At 37.4% G+C, this 17,905-nt stretch overlaps 4 protein-coding genes and 2 long non-coding RNA genes across 6 annotated transcripts; 3 read left to right on the plus strand and 3 right to left on the minus strand.

Annotated features, from left to right (window-relative positions):
• The first annotated feature begins 420 nt into the window (after positions 1–420).
• Positions 421–2,194, plus strand: LOC133713477 (uncharacterized). The gene is made up of 4 exons (XR_009848036.1): positions 421–1,411; positions 1,529–1,594; positions 1,801–1,863; positions 2,153–2,194. It is a non-coding gene; the product is annotated as an uncharacterized LOC133713477 (long non-coding RNA).
• A 151-nt stretch (positions 2,195–2,345) lies between these two features.
• On the plus strand, positions 2,346–4,252 carry LOC133714245 (uncharacterized). Its single transcript, XR_009848511.1, has 4 exons — positions 2,346–2,432; positions 2,515–2,626; positions 3,120–3,268; positions 3,960–4,252. It is a non-coding gene; the product is annotated as an uncharacterized LOC133714245 (long non-coding RNA).
• Positions 4,253–5,433: 1,181 nt separating this feature from the next.
• LOC133716749 (1-aminocyclopropane-1-carboxylate oxidase homolog 1-like) lies at positions 5,434–6,836 on the minus strand. The gene is made up of 2 exons (XM_062143415.1): positions 6,281–6,836; positions 5,434–6,016 (listed from the first exon to the last, which is right to left on the minus strand). The coding sequence occupies exons 1-2, from the start codon at positions 6,775–6,777 to the stop codon at positions 5,434–5,436; spliced, it is 1,080 nt and encodes a 359-aa protein (XP_061999399.1). The 5' UTR covers positions 6,778–6,836.
• Positions 6,837–7,717: 881 nt separating this feature from the next.
• LOC133716751 (1-aminocyclopropane-1-carboxylate oxidase homolog 1-like) lies at positions 7,718–9,061 on the minus strand. Its single transcript, XM_062143416.1, has 2 exons — positions 8,565–9,061; positions 7,718–8,300 (listed from the first exon to the last, which is right to left on the minus strand). The coding sequence occupies exons 1-2, from the start codon at positions 9,059–9,061 to the stop codon at positions 7,718–7,720; spliced, it is 1,080 nt and encodes a 359-aa protein (XP_061999400.1).
• A 940-nt stretch (positions 9,062–10,001) lies between these two features.
• LOC133716752 (1-aminocyclopropane-1-carboxylate oxidase homolog 1-like) lies at positions 10,002–11,404 on the minus strand. The gene is made up of 2 exons (XM_062143417.1): positions 10,849–11,404; positions 10,002–10,584 (listed from the first exon to the last, which is right to left on the minus strand). Exons 1-2 carry the CDS (start codon positions 11,343–11,345, stop codon positions 10,002–10,004), a joined length of 1,080 nt encoding a protein of 359 aa, XP_061999401.1. The 5' UTR covers positions 11,346–11,404.
• Positions 11,405–14,804: 3,400 nt separating this feature from the next.
• LOC133713450 (uncharacterized) lies at positions 14,805–16,365 on the plus strand. The gene has a single exon (XM_062139488.1). It carries the CDS (start codon positions 15,359–15,361, stop codon positions 16,277–16,279), a length of 921 nt encoding a protein of 306 aa, XP_061995472.1. The 5' UTR covers positions 14,805–15,358; the 3' UTR covers positions 16,280–16,365.
• Positions 16,366–17,905: the final 1,540 nt, after the last annotated feature.

Genomic DNA, 17,905 nt, shown 5'->3' on the forward strand with positions numbered 1-17,905 from the left:
GGTTTGGTAGAACTTAACTATTCCTTTCATCCTTATTAATTACTATAGAGTCCTAAACAAAGTTTTCCACATCTATTTTCACTACTAGAATTATGTCATTAGACATCACCACTATTAAATCAGTCGGAATTGCACGCGATGTAAAAAATACATCCTAACATCGGTTTATGAAATATCGATTTCTATTGTGATTATAAACATCGGTCATTAAATTAACCGATGTGTAAAGTCTCGTTCAAAAATTTTGAAAAATTTGCGGAGGGACTAAGTTAAAAATTTTAGAAACGCGGGGGGACTAAATTTTCATTCCCTCCATTCCTCCAACACTTGAATTTTTTTTCACTCTGAAACTTTCGAACCGTAATGACTAACTCTCACTCCTTCCAAACCCTACTCGGGTGGTACCCCCCCCCCCCTCCCCGGACTCTCACTCTCTCTCTATGATGAACAAGCTCCGGAATTTGGTCTTTTCCCTTAAACTCTGTTCGATCTCCACCGCAATCCTTTTTCTCTTTCTCTCCGTTCTCGATCTAACTCAACAAATTGAGCACTTGGTGGCCACTGTGTTGATCTAGATCCAGGGCTTATGGGCTTATTCTTTTTGGGTATTTCAATTTGGCTCTTTCCAGTCGTTCCTCTTCCTCTCTCGTGCGAGGTCATTCAACTCAGATGCTTTCAATTCAATGGCGAGGTCATTCGTGCGAGTTTCGTTCTGTCCGAGAGCAATTTCGATTCAACTCGGATGCTTTCTCTTCTCTGCTGACGGAGAGTTCGCGTCTTGGGTCAGTTCTCAACCTCTTTTTGCTTGGTTTCTGTGTAGATTGGAGCAGGCCTCTGGCCTCGCAGGTGTGCGTCTAGTGTGACCGGACAGGTTGCTGTCGGAGGTGATTGGGATGGAGATCGGAGACTGGGGCGTTGGGATTTCGATCTGTTTGGTTTTTATTTGATGACGGTGGCTGCACGGAGACTGGGTGAGCGGAAGATGGTGGTGACTGGGTGTGTGGCGACGGTCGGGGATTCGGATCCGGCAGTAGGGTTGTTGACCCTCTGGGTTTGGGGATATAGGCTCGGGTGTTGATCTTCTTCATGGAATTGGGCATGCGAGCTTTGTGTTTGTGGTGGTGGGTGATGTGTGGTCAACGACGATTGGGGTTCGGTATCGGCGCCAAACAGATTATGGAGGAGCCTACAATCCTGCAGCAGTGTCCAAACACGGTGTACTACATATTATCACATTATATTGGTTTATTTCTTATTTTCTTTCCATTCTACTAGTCGGTCACAGTGTATTATTAACATTCGAGGTGTTGCCGACAAGTTTGATGGAGAGGATAACAATAAAGCAAATGAAGTCGTCCTGAGTATTGTTGACCTTGCTGGAGCTGAAAGAGAAAAGAGAACTGGGAATCAGGTTTGGCTTTGTTTTTTTTCCTTTTAATCTTTGTTTCAACTAAGGACGTTGTAGAATGTTTTTCTATTACTTTTTTTACTTTCTTTCTTTTTCTTCTTATTATTAAATTTGGTGCAGGGAGCAAGGTTGCTTGAAAGTAATTTCATCAACAACACATCGATGGTTTTTGGCTTGTGCTTGAGAGTATGTAACTTTAAGTCAGTTTTCTGGATCTTCTTCATGTGTGCTTGGTGATAACCAATGTATCATTTTCTAGATATAAAATTGTCTGCTTCTTTTAAAAAAACTCCAAGACCTTTATATCTTTTCTTTGCTCTGTGTTTCTTTTTTTTATATCTATTTATGTGTGTGCCTCTGTAGTCATTCTCCTTTTATTTTTGGTGTTTCAGTCCTTATTGGAGCATCAGAAGAACCCTAAGAAGCCAATGCAAAAGCACTTTCAGAACTCATTGGTATGTTTTCCTGTACTGGTTCTATATTACTTATATGTAGTCTTCATTGGCTCTAACTTTTCTTCTCTTTCATCCTTGGTGACACCACACACACATTCAGATTAGATATGGATGACATGTGTACCTAACTCATTGTGTGCTTTTAGTTGTAGCCATATATGCTTAAATGATTAATATACCAATTGATACTGAAAATGTGAAATAGGGCTAGACATGGTCTTTCGAGTCCCTATAATATCTGTTACAATTGCTTAGGACTATTGTTACTGATGCAATGATCTTTGGACAGTTGACCAAGTACTTGAGAGACTATTTGGAAGGCAAGAAGGGGATGTCACTGGTAATTTTTTTTTTCCCTTCCAAATTGTTTAACTCGTTAAATTTTTTCAGAAACCTCCGATGAGTACTATTGAAAATCAGTTTGCATTTTATTGTGTATCAAGTTTCTTTGAAATTATTCATGTGATTGATTCGTTACTATTACAGATTTTAACAGTAAAATCAGGAGAAGAAGATTATCGTGATACATCTCACCTGCTAAGACAGGCCTCACCTTATATGGAAATCAAGTACAACTTTACAACACCTTAATGTTGTCCTTCAATTTATTTTTCACATGAGTTGTTAAGAGTTTTTATACTATATTTGCAGGTTTAATAATGCTGAAGACCCTTCAAATATTCCGAACAAAAGGCAAATCCAGTCTTTGTCTAGAACTGAGCAGCGCAAAAGAATGAAATTAACCGGTTCTGAGTCTTGCGTGGTATGTCTTGTTTTTGAGTTGTTCACTTATTTATATCATGTAATTACATCTCTGTGTCATAATTTAATTGGCAGCTTTAGACTTTTTTTGTTCCATTATGCTTCTTTAAATGATTGACGTAAGGTTATTTCACTCCCTTTTTTTTTCCCTGCAAGTAAACTCTGGATCCTTATTAAATTAATTTGACTGCATTATTGTAACTCTGAAGGATACATATGGCTCCTGATGATGACCTAAAATGATTTCTTCAGGGTTGATATTTCCTTATTGACTTGGTTATTTAACTCCTTGGTATGTGTATATACGTGCACGCATTTCCCAAGCTTCTGTTGAAATCTTTACATGAATTCCAGGGCATGAATATATTCTTTTAAGTTAAAGAAAATTTTATTTTCATATATTGGTTTACCTTATTGTTTTCTTCTTTTTACTGCATAGCCTTATTTCCTAATTATCTTTTGGCAATGTCTAATACTTGCTTGTTTTGTTATAGCGGCACAAAGAATCTACAAGGTGGAATTAAGTAGTGGTTCAAAACCGTGTAATGTTGACACTGCAGATGGAGAGAGAAACCATCAGATTATGCAGAGTTTTGCTAAAGCTATATGGAATGTTTTGAAGGATTACAACAAAAAACTAAAGGTAATCAAGAGTCTCATACCTTCAATTCATGTAGTTAGTTAGGTAAACTGATTCCTATCATCCAGTTCCTAATTTTGATGCCCATTTGTTGATCAAGCTGAGGCAGTATTCATTCTTTACTTTGGTTCCTTTCCTAACTAGCTCAACTTCCATCAATTATATGTTCAAAAGAAAACCTACTCATCTATCTGGTCATAAGTAGGTGGCGGATGATGAAATCAATGTAGTCGGAATCACATTAATGTAAAGCATCCATTTTCTTGAATCAATGTAGGTCCTGTCATGGAGGATTTGAAATGCGTTGCTGTACTACCATTGTACCATATATATGTTAATGTTATTCATTTTGAACCTCCCTACCTTGGATTTGCTTTATTCTGAATCTTTCAACCTGCTTCACTTCTCCAATTGTTTCTCTAGCTTGTCTTGAACAAATCTCAAAAACCTTTGTTCTTATCTTTTTAAGAGAAAATTTGCATTGCTTCTGTGTTATCATGTAAAGTTGGAATATATATCTAGAAGGGAAATTTGTAATGTTTTTGTCTGTTTCTCCTTTGGTTATTGTCACAGTACGTGGTCCAGGCAGAGTTGGTATATGCACCACACCATTGCATTCCCACTTGGTTAATGTGGGGTTTGCTAAACTGTAGCATCTTCCATATAACAGGAAAGTGACTAAACTGTATTCCAGGTTGCAGATGAACTTGTAGCAGAGTTTTCTGACCCTATCAATGGTGTCACATCCCCTGATCAAATTGACGAGGTGCGCATTGAAGTGGCTGATTATATACAGAGTTTGATGTAGAAATGTGACTGCCAAGATGTTTTTTGAGTAAGGCTAGCTAGTTTTGGCTTTGAAGCAAAGCTTGGTGTGGAGCTTTTGTACATTGTTGCTCATATGTTTTCAAGCTAGCTTTTGTAAGTTTAGGGGTTTATTTTGTGAATTATGTTGAATCATGAATTTGGAAAGAAAATTAATGGGAAAGCCCCTTATTTTGGATGATGAGAAATGCAATTTTTTTCCCAGCAATAGCTAAATGCAAACTTTTCACATCATGCTTGTCAAAATAAAGTGAAGTATATTAAAGTATAATAAAACAGTAATGCCAAGGAAAACGAAGTCAGTTGAGAGATTAGAAATCAATATCAAAAATGAAATCGATGTGCTATGATTATCAATATATCGAATTGTAACTCAAAACCGATGTAATCAAAACTACTGCACATCGATTTCTAATCACCAAACCGTAATCTATTATGAACATACAAATCACCTACCATGGAGAAAACCGATGTGTGGTCAAAAGGTGAACATCATTTCTGAATAAAAAAACGATGTAGAATAAAGATACAGACATCGTTCCTAGGAAAATAATGTGGCAACCTACATTTAAAAATGGCCACGAACAAACAATACTCATGGGAACTGATGTCTACAAGTGTACTGAACATCGCTTCTGGAATAGAAATCGATGCAAATGTTCACGTAGGTATTGTTCGACATATACTTTATTAAGCATAAAATGTGAAAATATGAAGAATTAGACATACCTAACATACAAAAATATGATGATTATAACGATTATACATCGATTTTTTTTTTAGAATCGATGTTGGTTGTTGTCTGGGACATCGGTTGAAAACGCGCTTATACTGATGTCTATACTTTTCTCTACACCCACTAAGACATCGGTCGAAAATTAGTTTAACATCGGTCCAGAACCGATGTCTATGAACAAAATTCTAGTAGTGTTTTTGGGTGTCAAAACAACTGAATTTATGCAAGTTCCCCATGCCACCAATTCTAATGGTTCGTATCGTGTTGATCATCCCTAGTTTGGTTTAAGGATTAGGGTTTTAAACTCTTTTGTGTTTCAAAATATTAGAACAATCCAGTGTGAATCTACTAAATACACGTACTATAAATTGGGTCCAATAACACAAGGGAGAGCAAATAAACCACAAATTCAAAACAAGCCTTTACAGAATTCAGATTCTAATTAAAAATTGATACTGAAATTGATAAAAAGAACTATTTGCTTTAATAACATTTTAGAAATTTGAAATTCCCAATTAATTAATGAACAGTTAATATTCCCTTACATGTATAAACTACTAGCTGGCTAGACCATTTATTCGCTAAAGTAATCATATTTTGCCAAACTTCACAGCTTCAAATATTCTAGTCCGTTATAGGCGCCATTGAAGAGTCCTTGCCTGTAATAGCCTGCAACATAGTCTTTGACACTCGTTCCTCGGTAAATTGGAGGATTGTCATCAGATGTCAACTCCTTGATTGGTTCATACACTTTGTCCAAACTTTCCCGTGAAATATCTCTGAAAAAGCATCCCACAGATATTCTTGGACCTTTCTTTTTGGCCAACACTCGGTGTTTGACACTTATGAACCTGTCATTAGAGAGTAGCTGCAAGAAATCTCCGACATTGATAATTAGAGCTCCAGCCACAGGAGCAATGTCAATCCATTTGTCGTCATTTAGAATCTGGAGTCCACCAATTTGGTCTTGAAGGAGGATGGTGAGAAAACAACCATCCGAGTGGGCGACTTTGCCAATGGTCAGTTCAGGCTCAGGACATGGTGGATAGAAGTGAGTGGCTAGAAGACACCCCTTGATAACACCCAACTCTACAAGGTGGTTAGATTTCAGCCCTAGTGCCTCGGATAGCAGTTCAAACAAAGTAATAGCTAACTTGTAAGCTTGGTTATAGTACCGTAAACTTATATCCCTGCAAATCAGATGAAGAAAAGCATACCCCTTCTAGGATAAGAATTATTGCCATTCATTTTGAACAAAGTTTCAAGTATTGCATAACTCAAAGACTTTGAGTCACAACAATTAATGTTCGTCTTTGCAAGTAAATTTTATTAGCAAATGTATTAGTCAATCAAATTAATCAGGTCTCTGAGATTCTGAGTGATTTAGTGAATTTGGTCCGAAGGGTAATGCATAAAACTTGAAGATTGCATGTAAAGGATGTAAATGCTTGTACCTTAAAACCAGTGGCAGTTCTTGAGGATCAAGATTCCCCATTTCACAAAACATGGTGTCCTTCCAACAAGCATATCTTGACTCATATAAATTGAAGCTGCTGAAGTACTTCACATTCCTCAGGAGTTCTCTAGTATAGTACTCAGCCTTCTCCTCCTTTGGTAGGTAGTGAAATCCACGCACCCCCTCTATCATTTCGTCCATTAACTCATTCAGTATCCCGTGGTTCACCACCTGGAAGAACCCTACAGTCCCTGCAGCCCGCCGGACTTGTTCAACCACCTCATCACGCTTCACAATAATGTCACTGAGGTCAATGACAGGGATATTTCCAGCACTTGGTTCCTGGCTGGCGCGATCCTTCGGTGGTATGATGCAAATCTGTGGGACTTTTGTGATTCCGGCATCCACGAGTCCTTTTATACCAGCTTTGGATTCGTCAAAGGCCTTCAGCTGCTGGAGAATAAGGTCGTCGTTGCTAGAATTATCGGATGCCATTTTTTTTTGTACTCAAATGCACTTAGTGTTTGGAGATATTTTGATAGAATGCACTTGTGTTGGCAGTGGCTCTATAAATAAATGGCTTAATTGCTGTTACTCGTTTTTTTCGTCCTAAACTTGCATTCAATATAAGCGTTTCTGTGATTGAGCTTTTATTTGGAAACTTACATCATATCAGTATAACGGCAATATGATTTAACCGCATCGTTTACATGTAACCGCATGTCATGGTTAAGAACTGAAAGCTAATTAATGATTTAATTGCATGTCATGGTATAAGGAAAAATTATTAGTTGCGGACTACCAAGACAATGTACTAGATGAAATTTCTTCGAAAGATAGTTTTTAATGTCCATAGAATTCTCTAAATACCATTATCACAAACGATGGTGGCATTGGGAATGTAATTTGGCTAATTTTCATACAACTTCAACATGCTTGCCTGCTTGGTTTGGTAGAACTTAACTATTCCTTTCATCCTTATTAATTACTATAGAGTCCTAAACAAAGTTTTCCACATCTATTTTTTGGGTGTCAAAACAACTGAATTTATGCAAGTTCCCCATGCCACCAATTCTAATGGTTCGTATCGTGTTGATCATCCCTAGTTTGGTTTAAGGATTAGGGTTTTAAACTCTTTTGTGTTTCAAAATATTAGAACAATCCAGTGTGAATCTACTAAATACACGTACTATAAATTGGGTCCAATAACACAAGGGAGAGCAAATAAACCACAAATTCAAAACAAGCCTTTACAGAATTCAGATTCTAATTAAAAATTGATACTGAAATTGATAAAAAGAACTATTTGCTTTAATAACATTTTAGAAATTTGAAATTCCCAATTAATTAATGAACAGTTAATGTTCCCTTACATGTATAAACTACTAGCTGGCTAGACCATTTATTCGCTAAAGTAATCATATTTTGCCAAACTTCACAGCTTCAAATATTCTAGTCCGTTATAGGCGCCATTGAAGAGTCCTTGCCTGTAATAGCCTGCAACATAGTCTTTGACACTCGTTCCTCGGTAAATTGGAGGATTGTCATCAGATGTCAACTCCTTGATTGGTTCATACACTTTGTCCAAACTTTCCCGTGAAATATCTCTGAAAAAGCATCCCACAGATATTCTTGGACCTTTCTTTTTGGCCAACACTCGGTGTTTGACACTTATGAACCTGTCATTAGAGAGTAGCTGCAAGAAATCTCCGACATTGATAATTAGAGCTCCAGCCACAGGAGCAATGTCAATCCATTTGTCGTCATTTAGAATCTGGAGTCCACCAATTTGGTCTTGAAGGAGGATGGTGAGAAAACAACCATCCGAGTGGGCGACTTTGCCAATGGTCAGTTCAGGCTCAGGACATGGTGGATAGAAGTGAGTGGCTAGAAGACACCCCTTGATAACACCCAACTCTACAAGGTGGTTAGATTTCAGCCCTAGTGCCTCGGATAGCAGTTCAAACAAAGTAATAGCTAACTTGTAAGCTTGGTTATAGTACCGTAAACTTATATCCCTGCAAATCAGATGAAGAAAAGCATACCCCTTCTAGGATAAGAATTATTGCCATTCATTTTGAACAAAGTTTCAAGTATTGCATAACTCAAAGACTTTGAGTCACAACAATTAATGTTCGTCTTTGCAAGTAAATTTTATTAGCAAATGTATTAGTCAATCAAATTAATCAGGTCTCTGAGATTCTGAGTGATTTAGTGAATTTGGTCCGAAGGGTAATGCATAAAACTTGAAGATTGCATGTAAAGGATGTAAATGCTTGTACCTTAAAACCAGTGGCAGTTCTTGAGGATCAAGATTCCCCATTTCACAAAACATGGTGTCCTTCCAACAAGCATATCTTGACTCATATAAATTGAAGCTGCTGAAGTACTTCACATTCCTCAGGAGTTCTCTAGTATAGTACTCAGCCTTCTCCTCCTTTGGTAGGTAGTGAAATCCACGCACCCCCTCTATCATTTCGTCCATTAACTCATTCAGTATCCCGTGGTTCACCACCTGGAAGAACCCTACAGTCCCTGCAGCCCGCCGGACTTGTTCAACCACCTCATCACGCTTCACAATAATGTCACTGAGGTCAATGACAGGGATATTTCCAGCACTTGGTTCCTGGCTGGCGCGATCCTTCGGTGGTATGATGCAAATCTGTGGGACTTTTGTGATTCCGGCATCCACGAGTCCTTTTATACCAGCTTTGGATTCGTCAAAGGCCTTCAACTGCTGGAGAATAAGGTCGTCGTTGCTAGAATTATCGGATGCCATTTTTTTTTGTACTCAAATGCACTTAGTGTTTGGAGATATTTTGATAGAATGCACTTGTGTTGGCAGTGGCTCTATAAATAAATGGCTTAATTGCTGTTACTCGTTTTTTTCGTCCTAAACTTGCATTCAATATAAGCGTTTCTGTGATTGAGCTTTTATTTGGAAACTTACATCATATCAGTATAACGGCAATATGATTTAACCGCATCGTTTACATGTAACCGCATGTCATGGTTAAGAACTGAAAGCTAATTAATGATTTAATTGCATGTCATGGTATAAGGAAAAATTATTAGTTGCGGACTACCAAGACAATGTACTAGATGAAATTTCTTCGAAAGATAGTTTTTAATGTCCATAGAATTCTCTAAATACCATTATCACAAACGATGGTGGCATTGGGAATGTAATTTGGCTAATTTTCATACAACTTCAACATGCTTGCCTGCTTGGTTTGGTAGAACTTAACTATTCCTTTCATCCTTATTAATTACTATAGAGTCCTAAACAAAGTTTTCCACATCTATTTTTTGGGTGTCAAAACAACTGAATTTATGCAAGTTCCCCATGCCACCAATTCTAATGGTTCGTATCGTGTTGATCATCCCTAGTTTGGTTTAAGGATTAGGGTTTTAAACTCTTTTGTGTTTCAAAATATTAGAACAATCCAGTGTGAATCTACTAAATACACGTACTATAAATTGGGTCCAATAACACAAGGGAGAGCAAATAAACCACAAATTCAAAACAAGCCTTTACAGAATTCAGATTCTAATTAAAAATTGATACTGAAATTGATAAAAAGAACTATTTGCTTTAATAACATTTTAGAAATTTGAAATTCCCAATTAATTAATGAACAGTTAATGTTCCCTTACATGTATAAACTACTAGCTGGCTAGACCATTTATTCGCTAAAGTAATCATATTTTGCCAAACTTCACAGCTTCAAATATTCTAGTCCGTTATAGGCGCCATTGAAGAGTCCTTGCCTGTAATAGCCTGCAACATAGTCTTTGACACTCGTTCCTCGGTAAATTGGAGGATTGTCATCAGATGTCAACTCCTTGATTGGTTCATACACTTTGTCCAAACTTTCCCGTGAAATATCTCTGAAAAAGCATCCCACAGATATTCTTGGACCTTTCTTTTTGGCCAACACTCGGTGTTTGACACTTATGAACCTGTCATTAGAGAGTAGCTGCAAGAAATCTCCGACATTGATAATTAGAGCTCCAGCCACAGGAGCAATGTCAATCCATTTGTCGTCATTTAGAATCTGGAGTCCACCAATTTGGTCTTGAAGGAGGATGGTGAGAAAACAACCATCCGAGTGGGCGACTTTGCCAATGGTCAGTTCAGGCTCAGGACATGGTGGATAGAAGTGAGTGGCTAGAAGACACCCCTTGATAACACCCAACTCTACAAGGTGGTTAGATTTCAGCCCTAGTGCCTCGGATAGCAGTTCAAACAAAGTAATAGCTAACTTGTAAGCTTGGTTATAGTACCGTAAACTTATATCCCTGCAAATCAGATGAAGAAAAGCATACCCCTTCTAGGATAAGAATTATTGCCATTCATTTTGAACAAAGTTTCAAGTATTGCATAACTCAAAGACTTTGAGTCACAACAATTAATGTTCGTCTTTGCAAGTAAATTTTATTAGCAAATGTATTAGTCAATCAAATTAATCAGGTCTCTGAGATTCTGAGTGATTTAGTGAATTTGGTCCGAAGGGTAATGCATAAAACTTGAAGATTGCATGTAAAGGATGTAAATGCTTGTACCTTAAAACCAGTGGCAGTTCTTGAGGATCAAGATTCCCCATTTCACAAAACATGGTGTCCTTCCAACAAGCATATCTTGACTCATATAAATTGAAGCTGCTGAAGTACTTCACATTCCTCAGGAGTTCTCTAGTATAGTACTCAGCCTTCTCCTCCTTTGGTAGGTAGTGAAATCCACGCACCCCCTCTATCATTTCGTCCATTAACTCATTCAGTATCCCGTGGTTCACCACCTGGAAGAACCCTACAGTCCCTGCAGCCCGCCGGACTTGTTCAACCACCTCATCACGCTTCACAATAATGTCACTGAGGTCAATGACAGGGATATTTCCAGCACTTGGTTCCTGGCTGGCGCGATCCTTCGGTGGTATGATGCAAATCTGTGGGACTTTTGTGATTCCGGCATCCACGAGTCCTTTTATACCAGCTTTGGATTCGTCAAAGGCCTTCAGCTGCTGGAGAATAAGGTCGTCGTTGCTAGAATTATCGGATGCCATTTTTTTTTGTACTCAAATGCACTTAGTGTTTGGAGATATTTTGATAGAATGCACTTGTGTTGGCAGTGGCTCTATAAATAAATGGCTTAATTGCTGTTACTCGTTTTTTTCGTCCTAAACTTGCATTCAATATAAGCGTTTCTGTGATTGAGCTTTTATTTGGAAACTTACATCATATCAGTATAACGGCAATATGATTTAACCGCATCGTTTACATGTAACCGCATGTCATGGTTAAGAACTGAAAGCTAATTAATGATTTAATTGCATGTCATGGTATAAGGAAAAATTATTAGTTGTGGACTACTGCGTTTACTGTGAAGACAATGTACTAGATGAAATTTCTTCGAAAGATAGTTTTTAATGTCCATAAAATTCTCTAAATACCATTATCATAATCGATGATGAGCTTTAATTTGTCTTCCACCAAAACATAGGTTTGCTCCTGGCAATATTACAGAAGATTTTTTCTTCTTTGCACATGTAGTTTCATATACGTCATTTCCTTAGAGCAACTCTAATAGAGTTCCTATAATTTCTGTATTATAGGGAAACAAAAATCAAAGGTTTAGCCTCTTTTTTCTTATCTAACTCTAACAGATTCCTTATTTTACAGCAATCTTTGAAATCTCCATAATTCTTCCTTAAGTTTTAGAGATTGCTGTAAATTTAGGAAATTTGGTTTTCTCTTTCCTCACTATCCCTAAAATGGGAATAGTTATAGGGAATTTGTTATAGCAACTCCAACAACTTCTCCATCTTTTGATTTTTCTCTATTTTAGGGAAAAATAAGTTTTTTTTGCTCCAACAGATTCCCTATAACTATCCTTATTTTAGGAATATTGAGGAATGAGAAAACAAAATTCCCTAAATTTACAGCAATCTCTAAAATTTTAACGAAGAATTATAGAGATTGCTATAAAATAAGGAATATGTTGGAGTTTGAGAAGAAAAAATATGAATAGTTTTTACTTTTGCTTCCTTATAATACCAAAAATTATAGAGAAGCTGTTGGAGCAAAAGATGCTCATTTTTCCCTAAAATAGAGAAAAATCAAAATATGGGGAAGCTGATGGAGTTGCTCTTAAACTTTATTTTTGGACTCAAAATCTCTATAACTTTCGCAGTTGACATGCTTACTTATTTAGAACGTATGAAGTAGAATTAGTTTGACTCGGCAACTCTTTTGTGTATGGAATTTACTCACACAAACAACATAAAATGGTTCACCAACCATAATATAAAATCCGTAACCCAACCAAACCATCAAATTGATTGGAGGTAGTAGGTTCAGACATGATCGATTTTGAGACATGAGGCGAACTATGAAATTGGATATCCATGTTATAGCAAGAAAAACACATTCTAAGAAAAAGAAATTTATCTTTGAAATATATAAGACGATGACCTCATAGCTAGGCCTCACTCTAAGTCTCATTAATATGTATAAAATTCTTAGGGGCATCATTCAAAGATGAATTTATACATATCAACAAGTAAATAGCTATGCGTAAGAAACTTTCACATAAAAATCATGTTCGCTTGCGTTCTGCAAACATAAGTCATCAACCATCTTAATTACTTCAAGCCTTTTCTTTATCTATTATCTTTTCAACAACTCAGTTAATGTTTCATTTTTAAATAGGGTCCTTGACTTTGGCCAAAATTATCCCACTTACCCTAGCAACAGATTTGTATTCCCTCTTACTCAATTTAAACTAAATTAACATTTTTGCCCTCAACCAAATTTAAAAACTACAATAATTGCCACTCTCTCTCTCTCTCCAGCACACTGAAGCTCTCTCTCCTCTCGTCGGAACTCTCTCTCCAGCACGCCGGACCTCTCTCTCGTCCGTCGAGATCCGGACCTCGTTGGTCAGCGACGATTGGCGTCCGATCATCCCATTCGATGAATTCCGGTTCACACACAAAGGCCGCCTCGAGCTCAACTTCTCCAAGATCGCCCTGTCCCAGCAACCCGGCCCTGATCCGGATCTCTCCCGAGTCGGCTTCTTTCTCTGCACTCAGGACTCATGGATCCACATCTTCCAGCAGCTCGAGGAGGACGAGATCGGTTGCGCGCTCCATCGTGTTCTCCAAGACCGACGCCGATCAGTACACGCTTCTCTTCACCAACTGTCTCCAGCCACCATCTGCAACCAGAAAGAAGGGAAAGAAGACATGGGTGCCCAGATCATTTTTTTTTTTAAGTAATGGGACAGAAAGAAAGAAAGAAAAAAAGTTTTGAATGTCTATTGGGGGGCAATAGACGTTTTTAAATTGATATAATCTCTTCGTTTTTTTCTTTAATCAAGGTTTTGAATGTCTATTGGGAGGCAATAGACGTTTTTAAATTGATATAATCTCTTCGTTTTTTTCTTTAATCAAGGTTTTGAATGTCTATTGGGGGGCAATAGACGTTTTTAAATTGATAAAATCTCTTCGTTTTTTTCTTTAATCAAAGTTTTATTTGTCTAATTTTAGGAACATTAGTTCCCACAGCGGCTATCGAAAGTTCTATTGGGGGGCAATAGACATCAATTGGGGCAATAAACATTTCCGGCGACCTCTTTGGGAACATTCGGCGAGGTTTTCAGAAAAGTCCGGTAGGCAACGACCGGAGACCCTTTTAAATAATCAGATATGATAGACGCTAAACATGCTAATTATAAACCTCAGCTATAGTTTTGGTTCTCATATTGCTCAACTCCACTAAAACCATACCCAATCGAGTCCCGTGGCCAGCTAAAAACTATTGGTCTGAGATTGTGTTGTCCACTCTAGCATGTTGACCGGGTAATACGACATTCATATAGCCGCATGGCGCACCTCCTCATATTCTAATCAAAGCCACCCACTAAATGATTCGTTTTTCATAGGACCCCATATTGATCAATGACCTATTAACAAACTAATGACGATCGCAGTTATATATTATAGTCAAGTGATTGGCATTATAGTAAGAATATTTAACAATGATTTTCTTAAGCAAGGATTGGTATTTGTTAAGGGATAGGTTTATTTCTATGAAGAAATGAGAAGAGAAAGACAAGAGAAAACTATGCAATCAGCGAAGGCAGTCGTGCCAACCAAATAGTGAATTTATTCTTATTTGAAGAAGATGAATGCGAAATGTTTATTAAAATGTTTAAATAAAGTTTAGACATCGATAATATACAGAAATATTGTGAAAAAAACGTATAAGAGTCCAAAAAAATTCGTTTGACGATTTAACTAAAGACACTAATTGAATGATAAACAAAAGAAACGCTTTCATTTTGTTAATTTCTTTTAGCCAAAGTGGCTTCCAAATCACTTGCCTAAAAATAGTCCTCAAATTTTATACGCACATGCAGGTTGAAGAGGTTCTGTCTTCTCCTTTGGAACTGTATAACCCTCCAAGGCCTTGTTATTGGCAGTTGGCACCTTCTGTCTCTCCTCTTTCCCTCACCCACTAACTAGGAATCAAAACGAAATTAAAAATAGCAATAATGAAATAACATGTTTAATAACTCAATGAGAGGAGAACCCTTCTTATTTGGTGCCACTGTAGCATGTCTTTCCATATTCATAGAATACAAACAGATCTCTCCCATATTCCATTGCCACATTTTCCTCAACCTCTCCAATAATACATCCCAGTACCGTCCATATATGGCCTAGGAAGTTCCGAGCAGATCATGACGGACATAAGGTTTTGAAGAATTCAGAGTTAGGCTGATCATGTCTTTTTGAAGGACATTTGATCTCTTGATGTGATTTTGGTTTACCTGCTGAATTCAAGCTATATTTTACAATAGCTTGTGCCTTCATGACATCATATGATCATTGATTATTGTGTTTTCAGTTTGTTGGGTTGATTACATTCTTTTGTTTCTGAATTGTGGGAAGTTTGTATATTAATAGGAACAGCTTTAATGGGTGTGGCAATATACAGATGGTTATATGTGACTGCAATTCTAGAATCTGACGAGAAAGGCAATACAAGAAGACTTTCAATGTGGTACTGATTGATGGAGTTCTTCAAAAGCTGGTACAATGTTATCTGGCTTATCTTTTCTCTATCATCAACATCATTTCTTCAAGCCTCATATGGCTATGATCCCGAGTCCTTAAGTACTTTTTTTCATCATTATGCAAATACCAGTGTAAGAAATCCTCATACGGGCATCTTATACAATCTTTCTCTTCCGGCTAATTTCTCCGGTATGGAAGCTTCATTTGCTAGGATCCTTAGTGCAAAGTTTTTGAGTAGAGGAGTAAATTTCAGTTCAGTTTATATACCACCAAGGGTTATAACAATGCCATATGTGAAAAGGTTAACTATAGTGTATGAGAATTTAGGCAATTGGTCTTCAGTTTACTATCAAGTGTCCAATTACACATTGGTTGCTCCTGTTGTTGGCTTCCTGGCTTATGATTCTAATTCAAGTGCAATAGGAACTCAAAAGCTCAATTTCAGCACTCTGGGTGACCCAATTGCAATCCAGTTTCCTCATATTCATGTGCAAGGGGAAAAACCAAAGTGTGTTGAATTTGGTGTTGGTGGGAGCTTTGAGATCAAAGACATGACTGAGGCAAATGAGTGTCTTACACATGGTGAAGGGCATTTTTCTCTTGTTGTTCCATCTCCTATAACACCGACGCCAACACCAATGCCTACGCCAACGCCAACGCCAACGCCAACACCAGCACCAAAGAACAAAGATAAGTTGCGAAAAGGACTTATTGCTGGAATTTGTGGGATGGTTATACTAGGGTTGGTAATGATAGTCATGTACAAGTTAGTGAGGAGGAGGCAAATTAGAGCTATGGAAAAGCAGTCTGAAAAGGATGTGGCCTTCAATACATTCTGGGTTGGGAGAAGTAAAATGCCTTCAGCATCAATGACTAGAACCCAACCATACCTTGAACAAGCAGAATATGCTCCTTGACTTATTTTTCTTTTTCCATTGTATTTTTTCATTTTGCATCCCAATTTGTGTTAGTGAAATTACTTTCAATTTATGAAGTATATTTAGACCGGGGATAAATACATTTTTCTTAAATATGATGTCCTGCCTTTATTTCAAGAAAAAAAAAAATGATTTCCTGCCAATATATGGTGGTGGCCGATATCACTGCCTCAGGGGTGGCACTACCAGGTGTGAGAGAGTCATGAGTTAATTTCTGTCAAATGGACTTCTGTACGTGGAGGAGTTACTTCTCAGAATGCTGCAGGTAATGGGTATAAATGTATAATCATGTTTCATGAAGAGCAAAAAATGGTATCTGAAACTGAAAGATAAATTTCCTCAAATTGGTATTGCAGTATTTGCCTGTCGGCCAATTTGGTACACAAGTCACTGCGTCCGTTTTTCTTTTGGTCTGAAAAATACTTGTATTGAAGGCTCAAAACGAGCAAAGAAATACAAGAAATGAAGAGCTGACAACAAGGACAACAAAGAGGCCTGAAACATTAAAAAAATAAAATTAAAAAAATTAAGGCACAGCAGCAAGCTGCAACAAAACCAGTCCTTAGGACTGAAATGAAATCTCAGATAGACCTATGTGGACATGGGAGGCCATCATTCACCAACATCGATCATAGAGGTTGGAGGATCATTGGTCCCAACTTGTGTGCACAACTTTTATACCTAGCTGACGCAATTGGATTAACCTGAGTTTACAAGCTATAAACTTATATAAGATAAAACATGAGTCTACCAGAGAAATACGAGAAAAACTCTCAACTTTGAATGACAGTAATATGAAAGATGAATGTCTGCAACCGCCTAAATACTAGAAAATACACCCCAGGACTCTAACAACCAATCCTAAAAGCCCAAAAATTAAATTAAAGATAAGAACTAACTAGAAAACTAAAATTCGGCAGAAATAAAAAAAAACTCAGTTTTGATAAACGACCCCGGATGTCCAAAAAAGCCGATACATCATGGCAAAGCAACGAGTTTTGCTTCTAGCGCCATTCCCTTGTTAGAAAGATATTGTAATTAGCATTCGAACATCTAACGCCAAATGTGCAAAGTTTCAGTTTTGCCTTTTCATTTGTTCTTCAATCTTTTCAGCCATCCATTCTACATCACTAGCTTGACCTTATATTCATTGAACTCGAAGACTTGATGCACATGTGAGCTCAGAGGGGGTCACCTCAAAATGATAGCTCTAGTATCATGAATTGGCTAAAAATAGTACCAATAGAAAAAAAAATTCTTGAAATTATACAAATTTGTAGAGCCTCAGACGAAAGGCACCCTTCAAAATCCATACTTCCTTCTTCAGCCCCTGGATACACCAGGTGCGGATCTAGGTACTAGTGTAGTTGGGCTCAAGCCCACTTGAGATTTTTGGGGTAAGAAAAAAAAAACTATGTATATGCTATCCTTTTTTTGTTTTTCTTTTTTTGTAAGTGTATTTTGGCTTTGTCAAGCCCACCTGAATGAAGTCAAACCCTCACATTCGCTCATACCTATGTGGCTCCTCAGAGATTCTTTTCCTCTTCTAGTCTTCTTCTTCCAAAAAGTCTTCAATTCCAGGCTCAAATACAACTCTTCTAATCT

This window comes from Rosa rugosa, chromosome 6, assembly GCF_958449725.1.
Source record: "Rosa rugosa chromosome 6, drRosRugo1.1, whole genome shotgun sequence".
NCBI classification, from domain to species: Eukaryota; Viridiplantae; Streptophyta; class Magnoliopsida; order Rosales; family Rosaceae; genus Rosa; species Rosa rugosa.

Excerpts from the sequence above, each read along its gene's own strand:
- LOC133716749 (XM_062143415.1), bottom strand. The coding sequence starts at position 6,777 with ATGGCATCCGATAATTCTAGCAACGACGACCTTATTCTCCAGCAGCTG. Across the intron at positions 6,017-6,280 it reads GAACTGCCACTGGTTTTAAG|GGATATAAGTTTACGGTACT; the intron begins GTACAAGCATTT and ends TCTGATTTGCAG.
- LOC133716751 (XM_062143416.1), bottom strand. The coding sequence starts at position 9,061 with ATGGCATCCGATAATTCTAGCAACGACGACCTTATTCTCCAGCAGTTG. Across the intron at positions 8,301-8,564 it reads GAACTGCCACTGGTTTTAAG|GGATATAAGTTTACGGTACT; the intron begins GTACAAGCATTT and ends TCTGATTTGCAG.
- LOC133716752 (XM_062143417.1), bottom strand. The coding sequence starts at position 11,345 with ATGGCATCCGATAATTCTAGCAACGACGACCTTATTCTCCAGCAGCTG. Across the intron at positions 10,585-10,848 it reads GAACTGCCACTGGTTTTAAG|GGATATAAGTTTACGGTACT; the intron begins GTACAAGCATTT and ends TCTGATTTGCAG.
- LOC133713450 (XM_062139488.1), top strand. The coding sequence starts at position 15,359 with ATGGAGTTCTTCAAAAGCTGGTACAATGTTATCTGGCTTATCTTTTCT.